This window comes from Callithrix jacchus, chromosome 4 (assembly GCF_049354715.1).
Source record: "Callithrix jacchus isolate 240 chromosome 4, calJac240_pri, whole genome shotgun sequence".
Classification (NCBI taxonomy): Eukaryota; Metazoa; Chordata; class Mammalia; order Primates; family Cebidae; genus Callithrix; species Callithrix jacchus.
Window position 1 is genome coordinate 85816825 of NC_133505.1, and position 19455 is coordinate 85836279.

Sequence of the window (19455 nt, forward strand, 5' to 3'; positions counted from 1 at the left end):
AACATGCTTTTATTCTGACACAGCTATTGAATTTGAACCATGAATCATTTCTATGCGTTTGTGAATACCATTCTCCAACTTTGTTTTAGGTAGCTAGATTGTATCCAAGGAAACCCATTTAGATCAGAAATAACATTGCTTTCTAACTTCAAAAACTAAGCATCCATTTAAAAAATGAAATCTGAATGTAAATAAAAATCCTAATTTAGGATTCAGTTCCATTCTTTAACTAGCTGAAAGAAATCTTAGGGGGAAAAAAATTACCAAATAGCCAGTAATTTGCATTAAAGAAGAGATGGATTTTTTTTAAGTCAGCAGACATTGAAGATTGTTCAGTTAAGTTAAGTAATAGAGATCTCAGATTCTAATTTAGTCAAGATGATTTTACATAGAAGCTTTGTTGAAATATGTGTGACAATAATGTTTTAGGTCTTATACAAATCTGGATGAATTATGTTATTCATCTGCTGTCTTCGCTATATTGGTTCAACTGTGTTTTAAAAGTGAGAGATCTTATATCAGAGTTCTTGTTCTGTGCATCTCATGTGCATTGCCATAGCAAAATAAAATAAGCATAGCTCTAACATTTAGGGGAGCATCCTGCTAGTTTTGGGGTAGGTTAGGGACTCTGCTTTCTGAATAATTAATTTCATAGATCCATACCTTTGAAAAATTGGTACGTACTAATATATTTTTAAGCTTTATTTTAAAAACATGATACGTATTGTTTAAAGCATTTGCTTAAATGAAAAATAATATTTTACATTCGTATAGTTGTATTTATTTAATTCAGTAATGAAATTAATTTGGAGTTGTTGGCATACTGCCTTCACAGGTTTCTGTGACTCATTTGCTGAGAAAGTGTGATTCAGGACACTAGAATCATTTTTTCTCATTTGCTGAAACTCATGTTTTGACTATGGGCAAATGTTCATGGCAGATTTAAAACAAATTTAAAGTAAATATTCTGTGATAATATTTGGAAGCTGAGTGATGTCTAGCCTTACATAACTATGACAAATATAAATCTGTGAGTTCACGGACTTTAAAAGTATCAATTATACATCATTTTAGAATGCTGGTTTTGTTTTTCTCATATTCTTAGAGTTTAACTCTTACACTACTAATTATGACCTCTAGAAGGTAATTGCATTTAGAAGCAAAATATCTGCTGTTTTATTAACTTAATAATTAAGGACTAAATGGAGTTCCAATTTAGGTTAAAACTCAGTACATTCACACATCATTTAAAGCTTTTTCTTAATTTTGTTTTCTAGAGAAGAAATGATAGCTTCACGATCTCTATATGTCTTGTTCAGTACTCATTATATTTACAGCTTAATTTAGTCCTGTCCAAATAAAATATATTCTCATAGTTAAGTGTGTTGTGGTAGTATAATGATTATATGAAATAACCTGGACTTTGTTGTTTGCAAAGTAATTTAAATGTTAATTTTCTGAGTTATTACTTGGAAATTAGGTTTCTTCAAGGAGGAACATAAAATCCTGATTTTTCAGATAATCCTACAGGAAACATATACCTGTTTTGACTTATGATATATTTCTTATTACAATGTCCTGCTTTTCTGACTTTCCATTAAATATTTAGAAAAATTAGGTAATAGTTTCTCAGGAAAAGAAAGGAAATTTATCAGTCTATACCAGCTACATAAGAAGTAGGAACATATATAAAAGACCTGTAATTTTCTAATCTAACTTTGAACTTTCCAGCTCAAGGTGGTATATATTCTTGCACAATGAGCTGTATCCAACTTTCTGTCAGAAGAACGGAGTAAAAATTATTCCACATTGTTCTTAGAAAGAAATCTGAGCCTGGAATTGTCTTGCATTAAAAACAAAAAAAGCAAATGATTGCTTTAAAAACACACCAAATAATATTGGATGGTCTTTATTTTTGACTGTTTAAAGTGTGTATACGTTCATGACATCCATTTGTCTATTGGGCTCTTTTACTCATAACTTTTTGGAAGTCGAATGATAGGCCACTTTTCTATAGTGAGAAAATAGGCGCTTTGAGGGGGTGCAGAGGGATTTCCAGCCCCCCAGCAAACAGCAGTTAGTGTTTGGATGTCCTGCTCCCCACCAGGGGGCAGCACCGGCCACTGCCTTTCCTAGAGGCCTGAGTGCATTCAGGCTTTGCGGCTGTGCTCTCCACCCTCCTTTCTCATACAGCACTTACGTTATTTTTCGTATTTTTCTTACACGTTTTTGGCTTAGTAAGTGTTTAATAAAGTAGCTTATTAGGCATTGTGCCATACGGATGCTACTTTTCAGGTTTGACTGTTCTATGTATCTGAATTTTGTCTTTAATGATGATTTGGTCTATCATTTCAAATACTTTGTGTTTATTATAAATATGGGATTCCTTTAAGTTATAAAACCTAGCAGTTATTGAGCACTATGACATGTCAGGCATGAAACCAGATACTTTTTATATGCTGCTGTAGAATCTAAGTAGGCATAGAGGCGAGATAACAACAGGAAAATGCAGTAATGGGGAATTGTATTACTTCTATTTTGATGTTGAATAAACATTCTCAGAAAGGTTAAATCACAATAGAGCAAGATTTCTTGAGATAGATTACCAAATTCCGTGCTGTATTAATTATATTATGAAACCTTGCCATGAAAAAAACAAAAAGATTTGTTGAGGGTGACTGTGAAGCCACGATGTATAGTGCCTGAGACAGAGATTTCAGTGATGGAACTCCAGTGACACCGTGACAAGAAGAATTAGGGAATGACATACTAAAACTTGAATGGAGAAGTAGGGTTAGCTATTAAGAGATCCGAAGGAATCTTGTGAAAACCCTAATATATGTGTATTTATGGGCATATAATATATAACATATTACATTCATCAAAACGTGGGAATAAATGATGTACTCTTAATTTGTAAAAACCCCATAAATATATTTTATTTATTTGTAAACCATAATGGATCTTATTCTTTTAATTTGTACCTGTCCGCTCTTACTTGCTAGAAAATTTAAGTTCCCTGTCTTCCCTAATTTTAACAAGATACTTAATTTTCCAAAAATAAAACACAACGAAAAGATAAATTTGTTTTGTTTTGTTTTACGGAAAATAGGCAAATGAAGACAATTTATTTTCCCCGTGTCTATGATTTTATGATTTGGAATTGTTATTTTACATTGTTTGCTTTCTTTTCTGGCCAGTACGCGCATAGCAATCCAGATGGCTAATAGATAAACAATTGGAGTTATGCTTATTAGAATCATTTAGTATAGCTTAGGAGGTTCCGTACCCAGGACTATTTGTTCATTGCTCTGCATTTTACCTTCATGCTCAAGTTAGTGTTTTCAGCTCCTTCACATATCTTAGCCTCTACCTTTCTTTATGTGTGAAAAAGGCTTCTAAGACTGAACTTAACTCATATGCCCCTCAAGGGTATGTTACAAAACCTTCATAATCCCAGCCTGCCTTCTGTATTACCATTCTTTTTTTTTTTTTTTTTTTTAATGAATGACAGGTTCTTATATTGCCCAGAATGCATAGCCTTGCCTCCTCAAGTGCCTGGACAGCTGGCCTGAGCCACCGTGGCTCCCTACCATTCTTTTTCATTCCTAATTCATTTTTTCCTGTATTATTGCTATTCTCAATAGTAGTGTCTTAAAATTTGCAGAAGAGTGACTAGGAAAATGGGCTTTTTAGTCATGTTTGGATATTACTTGGCTGTGTATGTAATGATTTGACCCTGGGCAGCCTCCTTTATCTTGGTTTCCTCACCTGTGAAATGGAATATAATATGGACTTTATAGCTTTGTTAAAATGGTTAAATGAGATGAAATATAAGTCACTTAGCCCATGCCTGGTGTCTTATTATTAACGTAATTAAGAATGAAAATTATCCTGTTGCCAAAAGGTACTGAGAAATAAATTCAAATACTGTATTCTAAAATTTCACATGTGTCTTATGGAAGAAATAGCTACTTTTCTTTAAGCACCTGATAATGTGAAAGCACATATGACAACAGAATATATGTAGGTGGTAGTAAATTGTTGTTTTGAGTTTCATTTTCAGTCCTTCTTACTTGACCCTGGGTGCAACTTTAAACCCCAAATAGCTTGGGAAAAGTTTCTCTAGGTGCCTGTCTGTTGCCTCTGGCTCTATGTTACAGCATAATCTGCTTGGGAGCCTCACAGCCACATCTGTCATTGTTCCACGTGGACTGAGCCAGCTCACATACACAGCTCTGTAGGTAGAAAGATGATAAGCAAACACTCCCTGTTTCTAGCCCATATTTTGCATAATACATGTAAGTCTCCCAACAGTCCTGTGGGCTGTCCCATTATTTAATCCCCAATATATGTGGCTTACTTTTTCTGAATGAAAAAATCATCAAATATGGTTTTTAAGATATGGAACAGAGGAATATGATTAATCTGAATTGTCATGAAAATTCAGGGCACGTGGTTGCTATGGTTATGGCGTCATGTATTTATAATGAGATACTTTGTCTCCATTAATCTACAAACCCTCCAATGGGATTCAGTATTTCTCTCTCTCTCTCTCTCTCTCTCTCTCTCTCTCTCTCTCCCCCCTCCCCCTCCCCCTCTTCCCCCTCCCTCTCCCTCGGTATGTTTGTGTGTGTGTGTGTATGTGTGTGTGTGTGTGTACACATATATACAGCTTCTGCATTAAAACACTGAGGCTGAACAAGTGTGTCCTGTTTTGATGGTAGTTCAAAGAAACATACACATAAATTATTTATGTTTGAACCAACTGAGTGAGAAGTAACCATACAACTGCTTGATTGACCTAAGGGTCTTATTTCCAACTGCTTAAAAATAAGTGTAAACTGAAGTTCATGGAAGAAATAACTTAAGGCTCTTTAATATACTTTTGTTAGTAAAGAGAATTTCAAGCTGTTTCAGTCAGTCAGCATATATTCTTAAAAAAAAATTGAATACCCTATTCGTAGTCTTCTCTTACATATCCTTGAATTATCCTCCATGATTTTTGCAATACCTTTTATGTACTTACAGTAGTATTTTATAACAATGCAATGCCACATAATTTATACTAATCATTTCCAAATTAAAGAAGCCCTATGTATAAAATCACAAATTTATGTAGCATAAAACAGGAACTTGTATTCACATAACAATGTGATTATTCACTTTACTGTTTTACTTTATTTCAGCATCATTTATTACAAAAGTAATATTGTTTTATAAAAACCAAAACAATATATTATAAAGCAGAAAGTGGATGTCTTCTCTCACCTCTTTGTTATTCCCAGCCTCAAAGGGAAACCACTGTTTACAGTTCAATATGTCCTCACAGTAGATGTTTTTCTATGCTCGTGTAGACGTCTAGATATATTCCTGGAAAGAGTGATGCTTGCATTCTCGAGGAGTTAGAAGCATTGCTATTTGAAAAAATAAAAAGCTAGTTTGATGATGTTAGTTATTATGCTGAAAGGAGTGATTTTAGCAAATACTGACAGATCTTCTTGTGGTGGGCCAGCTTTCCAAGTTACTAGTTCAAGAGAATAGTCATTGTATAACAGGTGTAAAATCAAAGGCGTTTAGTAAAATTATTTTACCCTTAATTTTCCATGGATAGTTTGTTTATGAAGAGTTCAGTATTCAGGAAAGATGGAAAAACAGCGTTTTGTCAGCTAAAGTAATAAAACTGACCTAATCCCAAATTGACAATTTAAAGCTCTTTAAAATTACTTGTCGCAAACAAGAAACAATCCAACCAGTCTGTCATGTCTTTTCAGCTTATTAGTAGTGGAATCTCTTAGGTGGCTGTTTAAACCATGTGTATTAAAAGTCCTAAAGTTGTTTGTGGAGATTTCCAGTTGCTACGGAATACCAATACTTATTTGGTGTTTGATATTGTAAATCATTGTAGTTATTGGGGCCAAAGGGAGTTCTGTATATGTCCAATAGGTTCTTTTTGGAGCTAATTTGCGCTGTTTGCATTTTCTTTCTGCCCCAATATGCTTATCACTTAAGGAAATCACACAGAGGGTAGGGATAAAGCATGAGATATCATGATTCTTTCATGTAAAAATTTCTACTCAGATTAGAATGTAAACATAGTATTATATGTAAAAAAAATTTGGGCTTCCTTAAGTCCTTTATAAAGCAAGGCAAAACAGATTAATAAATACCAAGGTTTTATTTTAGGTAATAGCTGTGAATGTTAAAACTAATATTATTTTCCTCAGAATAGTTTAACCACCTCCCTCTTTTGGATTTTTTAACTCTTTAAACATTTTATATTCACTCTGGGCTTGGTGGCTCACACCTGTAATCCCAGCACTTTGGAAGGCTGAAGCTGGGGATCGCTTGAGCCAAGGAGTTTGAGACCAGCCCGGGCAACATAAGTAGACCCCGTTCCTACAAAAAAAAAAAGGCCAGGCATGGTGGTGCGTGCTGGTGGTCACAGCTACTTGGGAGTCTGAGGTGGGAGGATTCCTTGAGCCTGGAAGGTTGAGGTTGCAATGAGCCATGTTTGCACAACTGCACTTGAGCCTGGGTAAGAGAGTGAGACCCTGTCTCAAAAAAACAAATTCAAATTTGAATATTTTACTAACATTTTTTCTCCCTGAAGATATTTGTACAGTGTTCTACTGGGGTTGAGGTTTTACATGTTTAAATCAGATCTGTAGCTTCATGGGGCTCATAGTCTCTCACTGGAGACAGATAATTGAGCCAAGTTCAGTACTCTGGGAGCTCAGAGTGGAGGCCCCTCCTTCATCTGCTCTGTAGGGTTGGGGAGGTGCTGTTAAGGAAGGCTTCCCAGTGGGAGTGATTCCTAAGGTAAATAACCTGAGATTTGTACATTTATCAGTCAGGCAAAGAGCTGTGGACTTGGATTATGAGTGTCCAGAGAACCGGCAGCTCTGCAAAAGCCAGACTATGAGAGAGATGAGAACACAGTCAAGTAACTGAGAGAAGTTCAGTGTGGCTGGCGCATGTGGAATTACAAACATTTATTATGAAAGTAATACACGTATAGTGTATAAAATGTAAGGAAAACAGGAAATGAGAAAGTATCCATTCTTGCCAATTTCATTCTGCAGAGTTAACTACTGTGAATTTTTCTTGCATTTTTATAATTCTTTCCATTTATAGTCATAGAACAGCATGTTTGGTATTATCCCAGTCTGGCTTAGACAATAGACAGACAGATTTTTTACAGGTATAAAATGCATGTACATACATGAAAACATAGTAAAATTGGAATCATGCTAACACGCTATTACCTGCTTTTTTTCATATTACAATATACTTAAATATTTTAATGTGCTTGGATGAAATTGTATTTTGAGTAAGTGAAATATTTCATTTCTGTGAATAAAACATATTTTTGAAGTTAACCATCTTGATTCATGTCTGCAGGAGGAATGTTTCTTGAACTTAGAGGCTCCTATATCAAGAGTATGTGGTTATGACACACCATTTCCTCACATTTTTGAACCATTCTACATCCCAGACAAATGGAAGTGTTATGATGCCCTTCGAAAAATGATCAACTATTGACCATATAGGTAGGTATGCCCTGCATTTTGAGAAAGCTATTATGTTTCCCTGACGTTAATGTCCTATTAACCAAGACACAACCACCATAAGCGTTTTGTATTTTGGTAAAAGGCAACTTTCTGAACAAAATACATGCTTTAGAAGAAAATTCTAATTTATAGTAGTATATTTACATTTTTGTTGTTGTTTTTGAGATGGAGTCTCACTCTGTTGCCCAGGCTGGACTCCAGTGATGTGCTCTCAGCTCACTGCAACCCCTACCCCCGAATTCAAGTGATTTCCTGCCTCGGCCTCCCAAGTAGCTGGGATTACAGGCATCTGCCACCATGCCTGGCTAAGTTTTGTGTTTTTAGTGGAGGTGGGGTTTCACTATGTTGAAGCCGGCTGGTCTTGAACTCCTGACCTCCAGTGATTTGCCTGCCTCAGCCCCCCAAAATGCTGGGATTACAGGCATGAGCCACTGCTCCTGGCTATATTTATATTTAATAGAAACGTATCTAGCATATGTATATGTGATTTCTAAAAAATTGATGCATGCATATGTTAACATTGAATAGTCAGTTGCTAGATGATGATGCTCTCTACCATGGTTTAGATTGCAACTATACTTTATACCATTGTTTCAGTTCAACCTTTATTTATGTATATATTTTCTCAACTGCTTAAACTTTTCATGAATGGGGTACTTTCTGTATTTAAAAATGGACCCTCAAGCACCATTAATTTATGTTCTAGTTATTTACATGATAATTCATCACATTCTGAAATTTGCTTCTATATTATCTGAAAGATGGATGCCCTGAGCAAAAGATCTGTTTATTGTATATAAGGGAAAATTTTACTTGAAAAACTAACATACCCCAAAACCCAGCACCACTACCATTTCCAGAACCTTTTTTAGTAAGTGAATATTTTTTACATAGTAGATAATAAATGGTATTTATTCATTATGATTTTCTAAGTCATGCTTATCTGCCCCTTCAGTGGTGTTATTCTAACAAAATGAATACCACAAATTATTAAGTTAGTTTTTCAGAGTTTTAATATAGAAGTTACTATCACTGACCCACTGATTTTGTAATGTTTCAAAATGAGTAGATACAATTAGATCCTTTACCTTTTAAAATCTAGGTTTTCCAAAAATGATAGTAATATCTTTTGAAGAACCATGTTTTTTTCCAAAGGAAAATAAACTCTGTATAATAGCACATCCTCTGCTTTTTAAAGATCAGAAATGCTGTAATTCTTGACTTCTGTGAACAGGAAGTAAATCTAGCTCACCGAAAATCAGAGCGAAATGCCTCCACATTTGTGCAGATAGAGAAGTTAACTTTTCCTCATATGTCACTGTGTTACCGTTATCCCTACATTTTTTGTGGTTCTATTCTAAGAATGTTGTTATAGATGTAAGTTAGGACCATTAGCCCCCAGATACCTAGTATTCTCTTAGACATACAGGTGTAGATGCTGTGTTTCTGATGTCTTCTTAATGCCTCTGAAAGCAATTGGCACCTCCAATAAATAACACTTAGAACTGGTTAGAGGACTCCCTCACTTTTGTTGTCTATGTGGTTCCCTTCCATGGACCAGGGTTAATGAAGAGCCAAGGTATAGCGGGGGCCACGTCTTGTTGCTATTTTAAAAATAATGTTCAGATGCTGGTTTTAAATTTAAATTATGTATTCCTTTTGAAACATAAGAAAAACATTTAAGCCTGTGCTGAAAATATGATAAAAAACAACTCTAATATGCTAAAAGTTAAACATAGTATTAAAGAAAAGTCATGTATGTAATTGAGAATGTCTATAATTTTTTTTACAGAAAAGCTGGAAGATTATGACTAGATATGGAAATATTTTTTTCTGAATTTTTAAAATATTTCCTAAGACTTTCCTCTTTTTGAAAAGAAAGTTTTTATGAAATTAACCATCATGATATTGGCTGAGAAGTTCTACATTCTATTATTGTATTTTATTGTAACACACATGCATTGATGATTTTTATTAAGAGTTTCAGATTAACTTTGAAAAATGTTCCACATGATAATCTTATAAATTGTTTAATTACAACTGTAAATATTGTGTGTGAGATAGTATTCAATAAAGTAAAAGCAGATCGTCTTTGGGTTGTGCATGTCTTTTCTTTCCTTTAGTAAAAAGTTTTTGTTTCAGAGTAATAGCTTGTTAATAACTTATTAATTAAATCTGAATTAAAGTACAGTATTTGCTATAGAAATGGTGATTTTCAACTTCATTGTATTTATTCAGTTCTTTATGACCAGGATGGTTATATGTTGACAGAACTTCTGGAATGCTTTCCCTCATTCTTCCCTCTTGCTTTAACAAGGTTTCCTAATTATTGTACTCACCTCCCCAGTGTGTGATGGGTGGTGGGGCAGGATTTATCCTACTGCCTCTCTTCTGTGAGATGGATAGCATAAGCCTGTCCATTACAAAATTGCCAAGTTTTAGATGTAGTTGTAGTGTTTTGCCATGATGTTGCAAAGCAATTTCTGCCCGTGTTCTTTATATTATTACTTGGATAAAAAGTAAAACAACATTAGCAGCAACAAATGGCTCTGACAGGAGGAAATCTCCTTATTGGGGACATTGTCCAGTCCTCTTGTTTCTTAACTCTGCCTCTTTTCCCCTTCACCATGTTTTAGACAGGCCGGAGCCTGTCTAAAGAAGGAATCTCCCAGCAGAACCCCTCACCCAACCCACCTCTCCTCCCATATTTCCAGAAGGTTTCCTCTCATAGGTTCCAGCAAAAAGCTCTCTACTCCCATAAAGCAAAGAATGAGGGTCATGATGTTTTCCTTTCTCTAGAAACACTGGAAAAAAGAAAAAAGCAAACATGTTCCTATGACTACAATTGTATGCATCCTTTTAAAAATGTAATTAAACAAGATGTGCCCTATCTATTTTTACCAGCAGTTTGAAGTGGGATATAGAAAGTAACATTTGTAGATTACCGGAAACTTGGAGGCAAACAAAGTAAAGGCACTTGATCACAGAGTCTCAATAGTCATGGTCTGAAATAATGAACCAAATCATTTGTAAAAATAAAACCCTGTTCTTGGATTGAAAGTAGAAAAACTTGTACAGCATAGGAAGGGAAAAGATGTAGTCTGTCAGCAACAAGTTTGGAAAAGATTTAGGGAGTCCAGTTGGCTTACCATACAGAACATTCTGAGTTTAAGATGCCAAAACTCAGTATGGACTTTGGCTTTGGTCTTCATTCTCCACTAATGGCTTGAAGCATCCTACAGAGAACTCTGCACTCACATGGTCAGTCCAGCGGAACAGGACACATACGGTCGTCTGCCACCTCGGCCTACAGTGGGTTGTAGTTAAATGTACTGATTTTACTGAAACTAATTTTTTATGGCCATTGTATCTTTTTAATGCTATATTTTCTATTCATTTGATATTTTAATAATTTCCTCTTAGCTATTTCAATTTTACTTTCTTTAGTTCTGTTTTTGAAATAGAATAGTGTGAGAATAACAGTGAGGATCATCTGTGTACTAAATGCCTACATTTAAGAGCCCCTTTCACCTCACGTTAGCCCTGCAGTCCCCACCAGGAAACACTCCCTTCTTTTGCAATACACCTTTACAGTTAACACTGAACTCAATCTATGGCATAAGACATACATAGGCTTTTAATTTATTGGCCAAAATACATTTTTTACATGAAAGGAAGAGTCCATGTTGTAAAAATAAGAAAATAGTGGCAATAAGGAATTTGGAATGCCAAGTCCAAAATCCTCCACTGCCCCACATAATAATGTCTGCTTCCTCTGACAACATGAATATGTAAACATTTAATTTCCATGGTTTAAATTGTCTAATTCTTTCAGGAAAAAAAATATAATAACTGCATTCTATGCTACTAATATGTTATCCAAGCTAAGTAAAAGACCTGTGTACTTAAAAAACAAAAACAACGAGGAATAAGATTCAGAAAATTATCTCAAGTCAGTTCCTTAGGTTTAAATCTCATAATCTAAAAACTCTTGGTCAAAATGTTCAGAAGACTCACTCAGAAGGTCCACATTTGGTTTCATGAAATCCCTTTCTAATCAGCTTGCCTAGAGTGGATAATGTGGTTTCTGGCAGCCTAGCATCCCTGCCTCCACGTTCTAGAAACATCGCTGCTGTTTGTTTAGAGAACTCCCTCTCCCCACCGCATGTGGTTCTGGAGAGGCTGCCAATCCCAACACTGTGCAGTGTTAGCCACAGAGATGGCCCTGATCCATACCTAGCCAGGTACCTCAGAATAGAAAGTGAAGATACCGATGCAGAAACAAAAAGTATTAGACTCAGCCTTGTCAGTGACCCTGCAGTCTAAAATGCTGTGTCTCAAATTTTCACCTGCTCCCAGTACACCTGAGGCTACAACTGATAGCTGTTAACCAGCTGGGCACACAGACTATGTTACTAACAGAAATCTTTGGCTTGATGGATGAGAAATATGACTCCAAAAAAGTCATGTTGGAACATCCAAGGCAACTTGAGATTTAGAGATCCTGATGTACTTCAAACCTGGGTCATCAGGTTTGGAAAGCAGTAGAAAATGTTCATAAATGGACAAAGATGTAGAAACCCTGGCACCTCTCTGAATACACTAATTAGAAATATTTACTAGAATAATTAGAAATAAATAATAAGCATGAGGATGTCATAACTGGAAGGACTGGAAGTGAAAGGGGAAACAAATTAAATAAAAAAGGTGTACATCTAAAGAATCATCTTAAATGCATTTTTATGTGAAGTAATGGCTTCATATTACAAAAATAATAAAATAGTAATGGTCATAAATATGACTTAAGTTGACAAAGACTGGAGTAGTAGATTTGCCAAAAGGAGTTCAAAATTTCTAAACTCTACATGTTTAGGACAGAAGAGTGTAACTTCATTATTGTGCTGTTAACCTTGAAAGTTTAATAATGGCTTTTAAATGATTCAAAAAATTAACCACTCATAGATCTAAAAGCAGCATGTGTGTCTTCCCCATCATTGCACAAATGGTATATGCTAAATGTTTTAATTCGTTCCACAAACACTTAGTGAGTGCCTGTTATGTGCCAGGCACAGGGCTAGGTTCCTAGGTACAAAATTAACTAAGAAATAGTCCCTGCAACACAAATGAGGGGTAAGTGGTGGGGGACAGCAAGGAAAGAAAAATAGGATAAAGTAAAGTCACAATTAAGACATAAATGTAATCAGTTGAATTCCCTCATTAATAAAAAAAGACCTTAGATTGGGTTAAGAAACAAAATCCAATTAAAAGCTGTTTATCAGAAGTCTTGAAATAAGTTGACCTAGAAAGGTTAAAATTTGAAAATGGACAAATATGTTAGGCAAAATTCAAAATGAAGAAAACAAATATGGCAGAATTCATATCAGACACAATAGAAGAAAACATGCATTAGAAATTGACAAAAGGAATATATCACAGTAAAGTATGACAGTTAAATCCTTTATGTTACAAATGTGTAGTATTAAAATACAAGTAGAAACTTATAGTTACAAAAGATATGGACAGAGTTGTAGAAGATGACTTTATCACTTTACTTTCAATTTGATAGATGAAGTAGACCAGAGTGAAAGAATATAGGATATTTTGGTTATATAAATAGTAGAATTGAATCAATAGAAATATGTTTGAAACTTTTGTTTCCACAAACAGAAACTATATTACCTTTTAAAGTATACATAAGTAGTTAAACTACTGAGCATGAATAAATAAAAATAATGGGAAATTTTCCAAGGAAAATAATATATATATATTTTTTGAGACGGAGTTTCGCTCTTGTTACCCAGGCTGGAGTGCAATGGTGCGATCTCAGCTACCGCAACCTCTGCCTCCTGGGTTCAGGCAATTCTCCTGCCTCAGGCTCCTGAGTAGCTGGGATTACAGGAACGCGCCACCATGCCCAGCTAATTTTTTGTATTTTTAGTAGAGACGGGCTTTCACCATGTTGACCAGGATGGTCTCGATCTCTTGACCTCGTAATCCACCCGTCTTGGCCTCCCAAAGTGTTGGGATTACAGGCTTGAGCCACCGCACCTGGACTGGAAAATAGTATTTTTAAAGCACCATGTTTTCTGATCACATCCTAAATCAATAACAAATATTCAAGCTACATGGAAATAAAAAAATCACCCCACTTAGAAGCTGTGGAGCCAAGAAGGAAGTGTAAAAGCAATGACAAAATATTTAGAATATGAGATCACTGATGTGCTTCAGCTAAGATTCTAATCAGAGGGAAATTCATAGACATTAAATCTTTTAAAGAAGAAATCTTAAGATATAAGAATGCAAGAACAGAGAAGGAAAAAGCATCGAAAAAATGAAAAATAAAACTTTGGAACTTACTACAGTTCCAAATGAGAAAAAATTAAACTAAAATTGAAAAGTTTTTTTTTTTTTTAATAAAAATAGTGGGTTTTTTCCATTTTGCTGTATATGTCTGGCTACATTTTTATGTAATCATGGTATTTGCAAATAAAGACCATGTATCGTTGTGTTTGCATCGGTTAATACTGTCAAGGTGCTTTCTTTGAGGGAGAAGAAATAATTTTGCAAAACCTAATAGTTGCATGGTGTTGATAAACAAAAGTCTTTGTTATTAGGATATTTTATTCCACCATTTAAATAAAATAATTATCAGGGTCTTGGTTTGCTAAAAGTCCTTTGGTTTGTTGCTCAGCCCTATTTGGCTGTTCTAAGTAATTTATTTACTATGACCTCTCATAAGATTCAGTGGCTATAAAGAATTAGAATAATTATTTCAAATATGTTTTCTTGATCATTGTTTACCTATTTATGTTGGGTTTTGTTGTTGTTATTGTTGTTGACTTATTTATTCTTGCCTTCCGTCTTCAATTTTTATTGGTTCCAGGACAAGGAACATCGGTCCATTTTGTTTACAACAAATTCCATAGAGCCTAGAGTAAAGCTTTGTCTATGGAAGGCTCTCAATATGCTGCTGAATGAACAGAAGAAAGGAAGCAAAAGCTTATCCCTGAGTCATACCTTATACCTGAAAAACACTTTGTTAACAGCCCTCTTTGGTTAGTGTGCACATTTAAAATATGTATTATTTAACCTTGTATACTAGTTCTTATTTTTTACATCAGACACATGGGGTTGTACTTCATTTCTTAAAGAATTCCAGGAACAGAAACAGTCCTTCATGTACATCTAAATTCCAAGGGTCCATAATATATAAGCATTGTTTCTGTATTTGCAGGCCTATGTCATCAGATAGATTTCAAAACCATCTCTTTATTTAGTAGCTCTATGATAATATTGTGCATTAAGGTGTCTATGTGTGTATATATATATATAGAGAGAGAGACAATCTAGAATACTCATTCAAAATTCATTTTAAGGGTGATGAGGGCAACTTTTCTTCATTTCCTTCATCTTTTCCGTTTTTATAGTTACAAATGGAGAGTTGGCCTGGGTCCAAGTAATCCTCCTCCAGCCCTGTCTGTATTGTTCCCATTTTTTTCAGTGGTTTAAGTCTGCAGACTTGAGACTGGGCAGTGGTAGGACACCATCTCCTTGGCCATAGTGACTGGTCAAGAGATAGGTGACCAAAATTGGGCCAATCAGAGCCCTTCTTAAAGATTTTTTGTATCAATAGATCTGGAATCTTTTTTTTTTTTTTTGAGATAGGGTGTAATTCTCTCATCCAGGCTGGAGTGCAGTGACACGATCTCGGCTCACTGCAGCCTCGACCTCCTGGGCTCAAGCAATTCTCCCACCTCAGCCTCCTGAGACTACAAGTGTGTGTTACCACACCCGGCTAATTTTTTCTTTCCTTTTTTTTTTTGTAGAAAGAGGTTTTGGCCATGTTGCCCAAGCTGTTCTCAAACTCCTGGACTCAAGCCATCTGCCTACCTCTGCCTCCCAAAGTGCTGGGACTACAAGTGTGAGCCACTGCACTCAGCTGAAAGTTGTTATTTTGGAGAAACTTACAGCCACCTTTTCTGTGAAGGAGGTCATCTTTAACTGAAAAGGAATGAAACTGCTATATTGAGGAATGCTGGAATGCAATATGAAGTCAGTCTTAGTCAGGTCCCTGCCTCTCTAGAGTCAATCAACCCCCAGGCTAGCTCCATTTCTGCCACATGCAGCCTGAAGTGTACCATTCTTCCTTTCATTCTGTGAGGAATTAGCCAGGACCTTCCAATGAACCAAGGTTTTTTATGATCAAAGTGGGTTTCTATTACTTGTAACATAATTTTGCAACCAAAAGCATTCTAATTGCACCATTCTAATAAGTTTGCAATATATTATATTTGAAAGAGGAAAATCTACATGTTTTAATAAATATGCTTTGGAAAGACCCTCCATTCTTGGGATTAGTTTATATATTGTATTCAATTTTTAAAATATATGACATATTTCATATATGTGACATTAGCTTACAGACCCAATGTCAAGTGTTTTCAACCATAAAATAAGTAAATTCAGACTTTCAGCTTGCAAGTGGAATGCTGGCAACCTTCCCTTAGGCCAGGAAAATGAGCAGTTCCACCGCATCTATCCTTTAGAAACCTTACTCTATGGAAGTTTATTTTGTTTTTAAGTTTTATAAGTTTATGGTATGCAAGTATAATTTTGTTACATGCATAGCTTGCATAGTCTTCAAGTCAAGACTTTAGGGTCTCCATCACCCAGATAACATACATCATAACCATTAAGTGATTTCTCATCATTCACTGTCCCCTGACTCTCTCACCTCTGAGTCTCCATTGTCATTCCGCTATCTGTGTCCGTGTGTACACATTTTTTAGCACCTACGTAGGAGTGTGAGAGCATGTGAAATTTGACTTTCTGTGTCTGGCTTGTTTCACTTAACATAATGACCTCCAGTTCCATCTATGTTCCTGCAACACATTTGATTTTGCTCTTTTTGATCACTGAATAGTATTTCATTATGTACATAATCACCATCTTTCATTATACAGTCATTGATTGGTTGACTCTTATCTTTGCTATTGTGAATAATCCTGTGATAAACGTATAAGTGCAGGTATCTTTTTGATATACTGATTTCTTTTCATTTGGGTAGATACCCAGTAGTGTGGTCCTGGGATTGAATGGTAATTCTATTTTCAGTTCTTAGAGAAATTCCCATACAGTTTTCTTTAGAGGTTTTACTAATTTACGTTCCCATCAACATGTATAGGATTCTTTTTTCTCTGCATTCTCACCAAAATCTCGTATTTTTTGTCTTTTAATAGTAGCCATTCTGACTAAGGTATGATGATATCTCATTTTATTTTTCATATCTATGATGATTAGTGATGTTCAACATTTTTTCATACACCTGTAGGAAATTTGTATGTCTTCTTTTGAGAAATGTCTATTCATATATTTTGCTCATTTTTAATGAGATTTTTTTGTTGTTGTTATTGAATTGAGTTTCTTGTAGATTCCAGATATTAGTCTCCTGTTAGATGAGTAGTTTGGAAAAATGTTCTCTCATTATTCACCATATTGATCATCTATTATGCTGTGCAGAAGTTTTTCAGTTTAATTATATCCCATTTGTCTTTTTTTTTTTTTTTTTTTGAGACGTTTTCTCACTCTGTTGCCCAGGCTGGAGTGCAATGGGGTGATCTTGGCTCACTGCAACCTCCATCTCCCAGGTTCAAACAATTCTTCTGCCTCAGTCTCCCAAGTAACAGAGATTACAGGTGCATGCTGCCACGCTCAGGTGAATTTTTTTTTTTTTTTTTTGTATTTTAGTAGGGATGGGGTTTTACTATGTTGCCCAAGCTAGTCTTGAACTCCTGAGCTCAGGCAGTCCACCCGCCTTGGCTTCCCAAAGGCTAGCCACCAAGCCTGGCCCTATTTTTGTTGTTGTTGTTGCTTGCACTTTTGAGGTGTTAGTCATAAATAATTTGCCTAGACCAATGTGCAGAAGAGTTTCCTAGGTTTTCTTCTAGTATTTTTATAGTTTCAGATTTTACTTTTAAGTTTTTAGTTCATCTTGAGTTGACTTTTGTATACAGTGATAGGAGTTCAGTTCCATTCTTCTGCATATAGTGAATCTATTTTCCCAGCATCATTTATGGAAAAATGTGTCCTTTCCCCAGTGCATGTTTTTATTGGTTTTGTAAAAAATCAATTGGCTGTAAATATGTGATGTTATGTCTGTGTTCTCTATTCTGTTCCATTAATTTATGTGTCTGGTTTTACACAATTACTCTGCTGTTTCGGTGACTATAGCCTTGTAGTACAATTTGAAATAAGGTAATGTGATGCTTCCAACTTTGTTCTTTTGCTTAGGACTGCTTTGGTTATTTGGACTCTTTTTTGTTCCATATGAGTTTTAGAATTGTTTTTTCTAATTTTGTGGAAAATGATGTTGGTATCTTGATAGGGATTTCACTGAATCTGTAGATTGTCTGAGCAGTACGATTATGTTAATGATATTAGTTAATTCAAGGGATGTTTTCCCATTTGTGTCATCTACAAATACTTTTGTTAGTGTTTTGTACTTTTCCTTGTAGAGATCATTTACCTCCTTGGTTAAACTTATTGCTAGGAAGATTATTTATATAAATTTGTTACCTGAAATCATGAGACATGAAATCCATCGCCCGACTTACCCATATAGCCAAAAAAACAACCCTTGGAAGTTTTCTTTTTCGAAGAAATTTTAAATGTCGATTGTTAGTCTAATAATAACAATTTTGTCTTTGAAAATACTTTGTGTAGGGCTGGGCATGGTGGCTAACACCTGTAATCCCAGTATCTTGGGAGGCCGAGGCAGATGGATCACCTGAGATCAAGAGCTCGAGACCAGCCTGGCCGACATGGTGAAACACCATCTCTACTAAAAATACAAAAGTTAGCTGGGCATGGTGGCATGCACCTGTAATCCCAGCTACTCAGGAGGATGAGGGAGGAGAATCACTTGAACCAAGAGGCAGAGTTTACAGTGAGCCAAGATCATGCCGCTGCACTGCAGCCCAGGGACAGAGTTTGACTCTGTATCTCAAAGAAAAAAAGGAAGAAGAAAAGAAAATACTTTGTGTAATTTGCCATATTTATCCTCCTTTTATTAAAGCATATTTACTTGCACCCTGATTTTATTTTTTAAGTGAAATATTTCTAAGAGATATAGAACAGTATAGTAAACATCTGTGTACCCTTTCACTTAGCATAAAAATTATAAAGTTCAATTCGTTTTTCCTAGTTTTCCCTAACACAAAGGAAAAGTAAGAGCCCATTAACAGTAACAAATAATATTGAAAAAAAAAAATCTGTCCCAAAGACTAGACAGCACACAAGGGTTTCCCTAATTATTTCGAGGTATTGTGTGAGGGTTGCTTTCAAACACAAGTAATTTGTGCAAGCACGTGATGTACACAGTCCTCTCTGGCTCTCGTTCCATCTCCCAGCAGAAATGTCTGCTGCCAGTAGCTATGGAAGGTGCCTAAGGGCTGCTACTGCCACAGGTGCTGCCTGCAGCTGACACTTGCTATTGATGCTATACTTCATTGGGTCCTTGGAGCGGTGACAGTGCTCTTGTTCTCTTTGGAGATAGAAAAATCCTTCTCCTCTTGTTGAGATACAGGTATCCCAAATGAATGTGACTGTTGATCACAACATCTCATCAATATTTGGTGAAACAGGCCTCACAGCTGTGCATCAGACAAATGAAGTAACTGACTGACTGCTGTACTTAGAACTTTTGTCCGTCTCCAGGACTCAAGCATTATCTGGGTTCTGAGCTCACTTTTCCTAGAGAATGGGCTTCTTGAAGGGGCTGCTTTGTTTCTCAGCATGCATACACCGTTGGCCAATGTGCCTGTCAATCCTACAGGCCAATCTAGATTCTAGAGCAAACACACTTCAAGTCTCAGCTTGGCTT

At 35.6% G+C, this 19455-nt stretch overlaps 1 protein-coding gene across 18 annotated transcripts in view; it reads left to right on the forward strand.

Moving 5' to 3' along the window:
• Window positions 1–15917, forward strand: part of BCKDHB (branched chain keto acid dehydrogenase E1 subunit beta) — a 274313-nt gene extending 258396 nt beyond the window's left edge. For 7 of the 18 annotated variants that reach the window (XR_013534838.1, XR_013534840.1, XR_013534844.1 and 4 more), the window contains 2 exons: window positions 7405–7553; window positions 9367–9665. Coding sequence is in view for 13 of the 18 variants with exons in the window: in XM_054254959.2 (XP_054110934.1) it covers window positions 7405–7545 (141 nt within the window). In the remaining 5 variants the exon portion in view is untranslated. Of the gene's footprint in view, window positions 1–7404; window positions 7554–7739; window positions 9666–15400 lie in introns of those variants that run through there. The other 11 variants (XR_013534839.1, XR_013534841.1, XM_054254960.2 and 8 more) reach the window with 4 other exon arrangements.
• Window positions 15918–19455: the final 3538 nt, after the last annotated feature.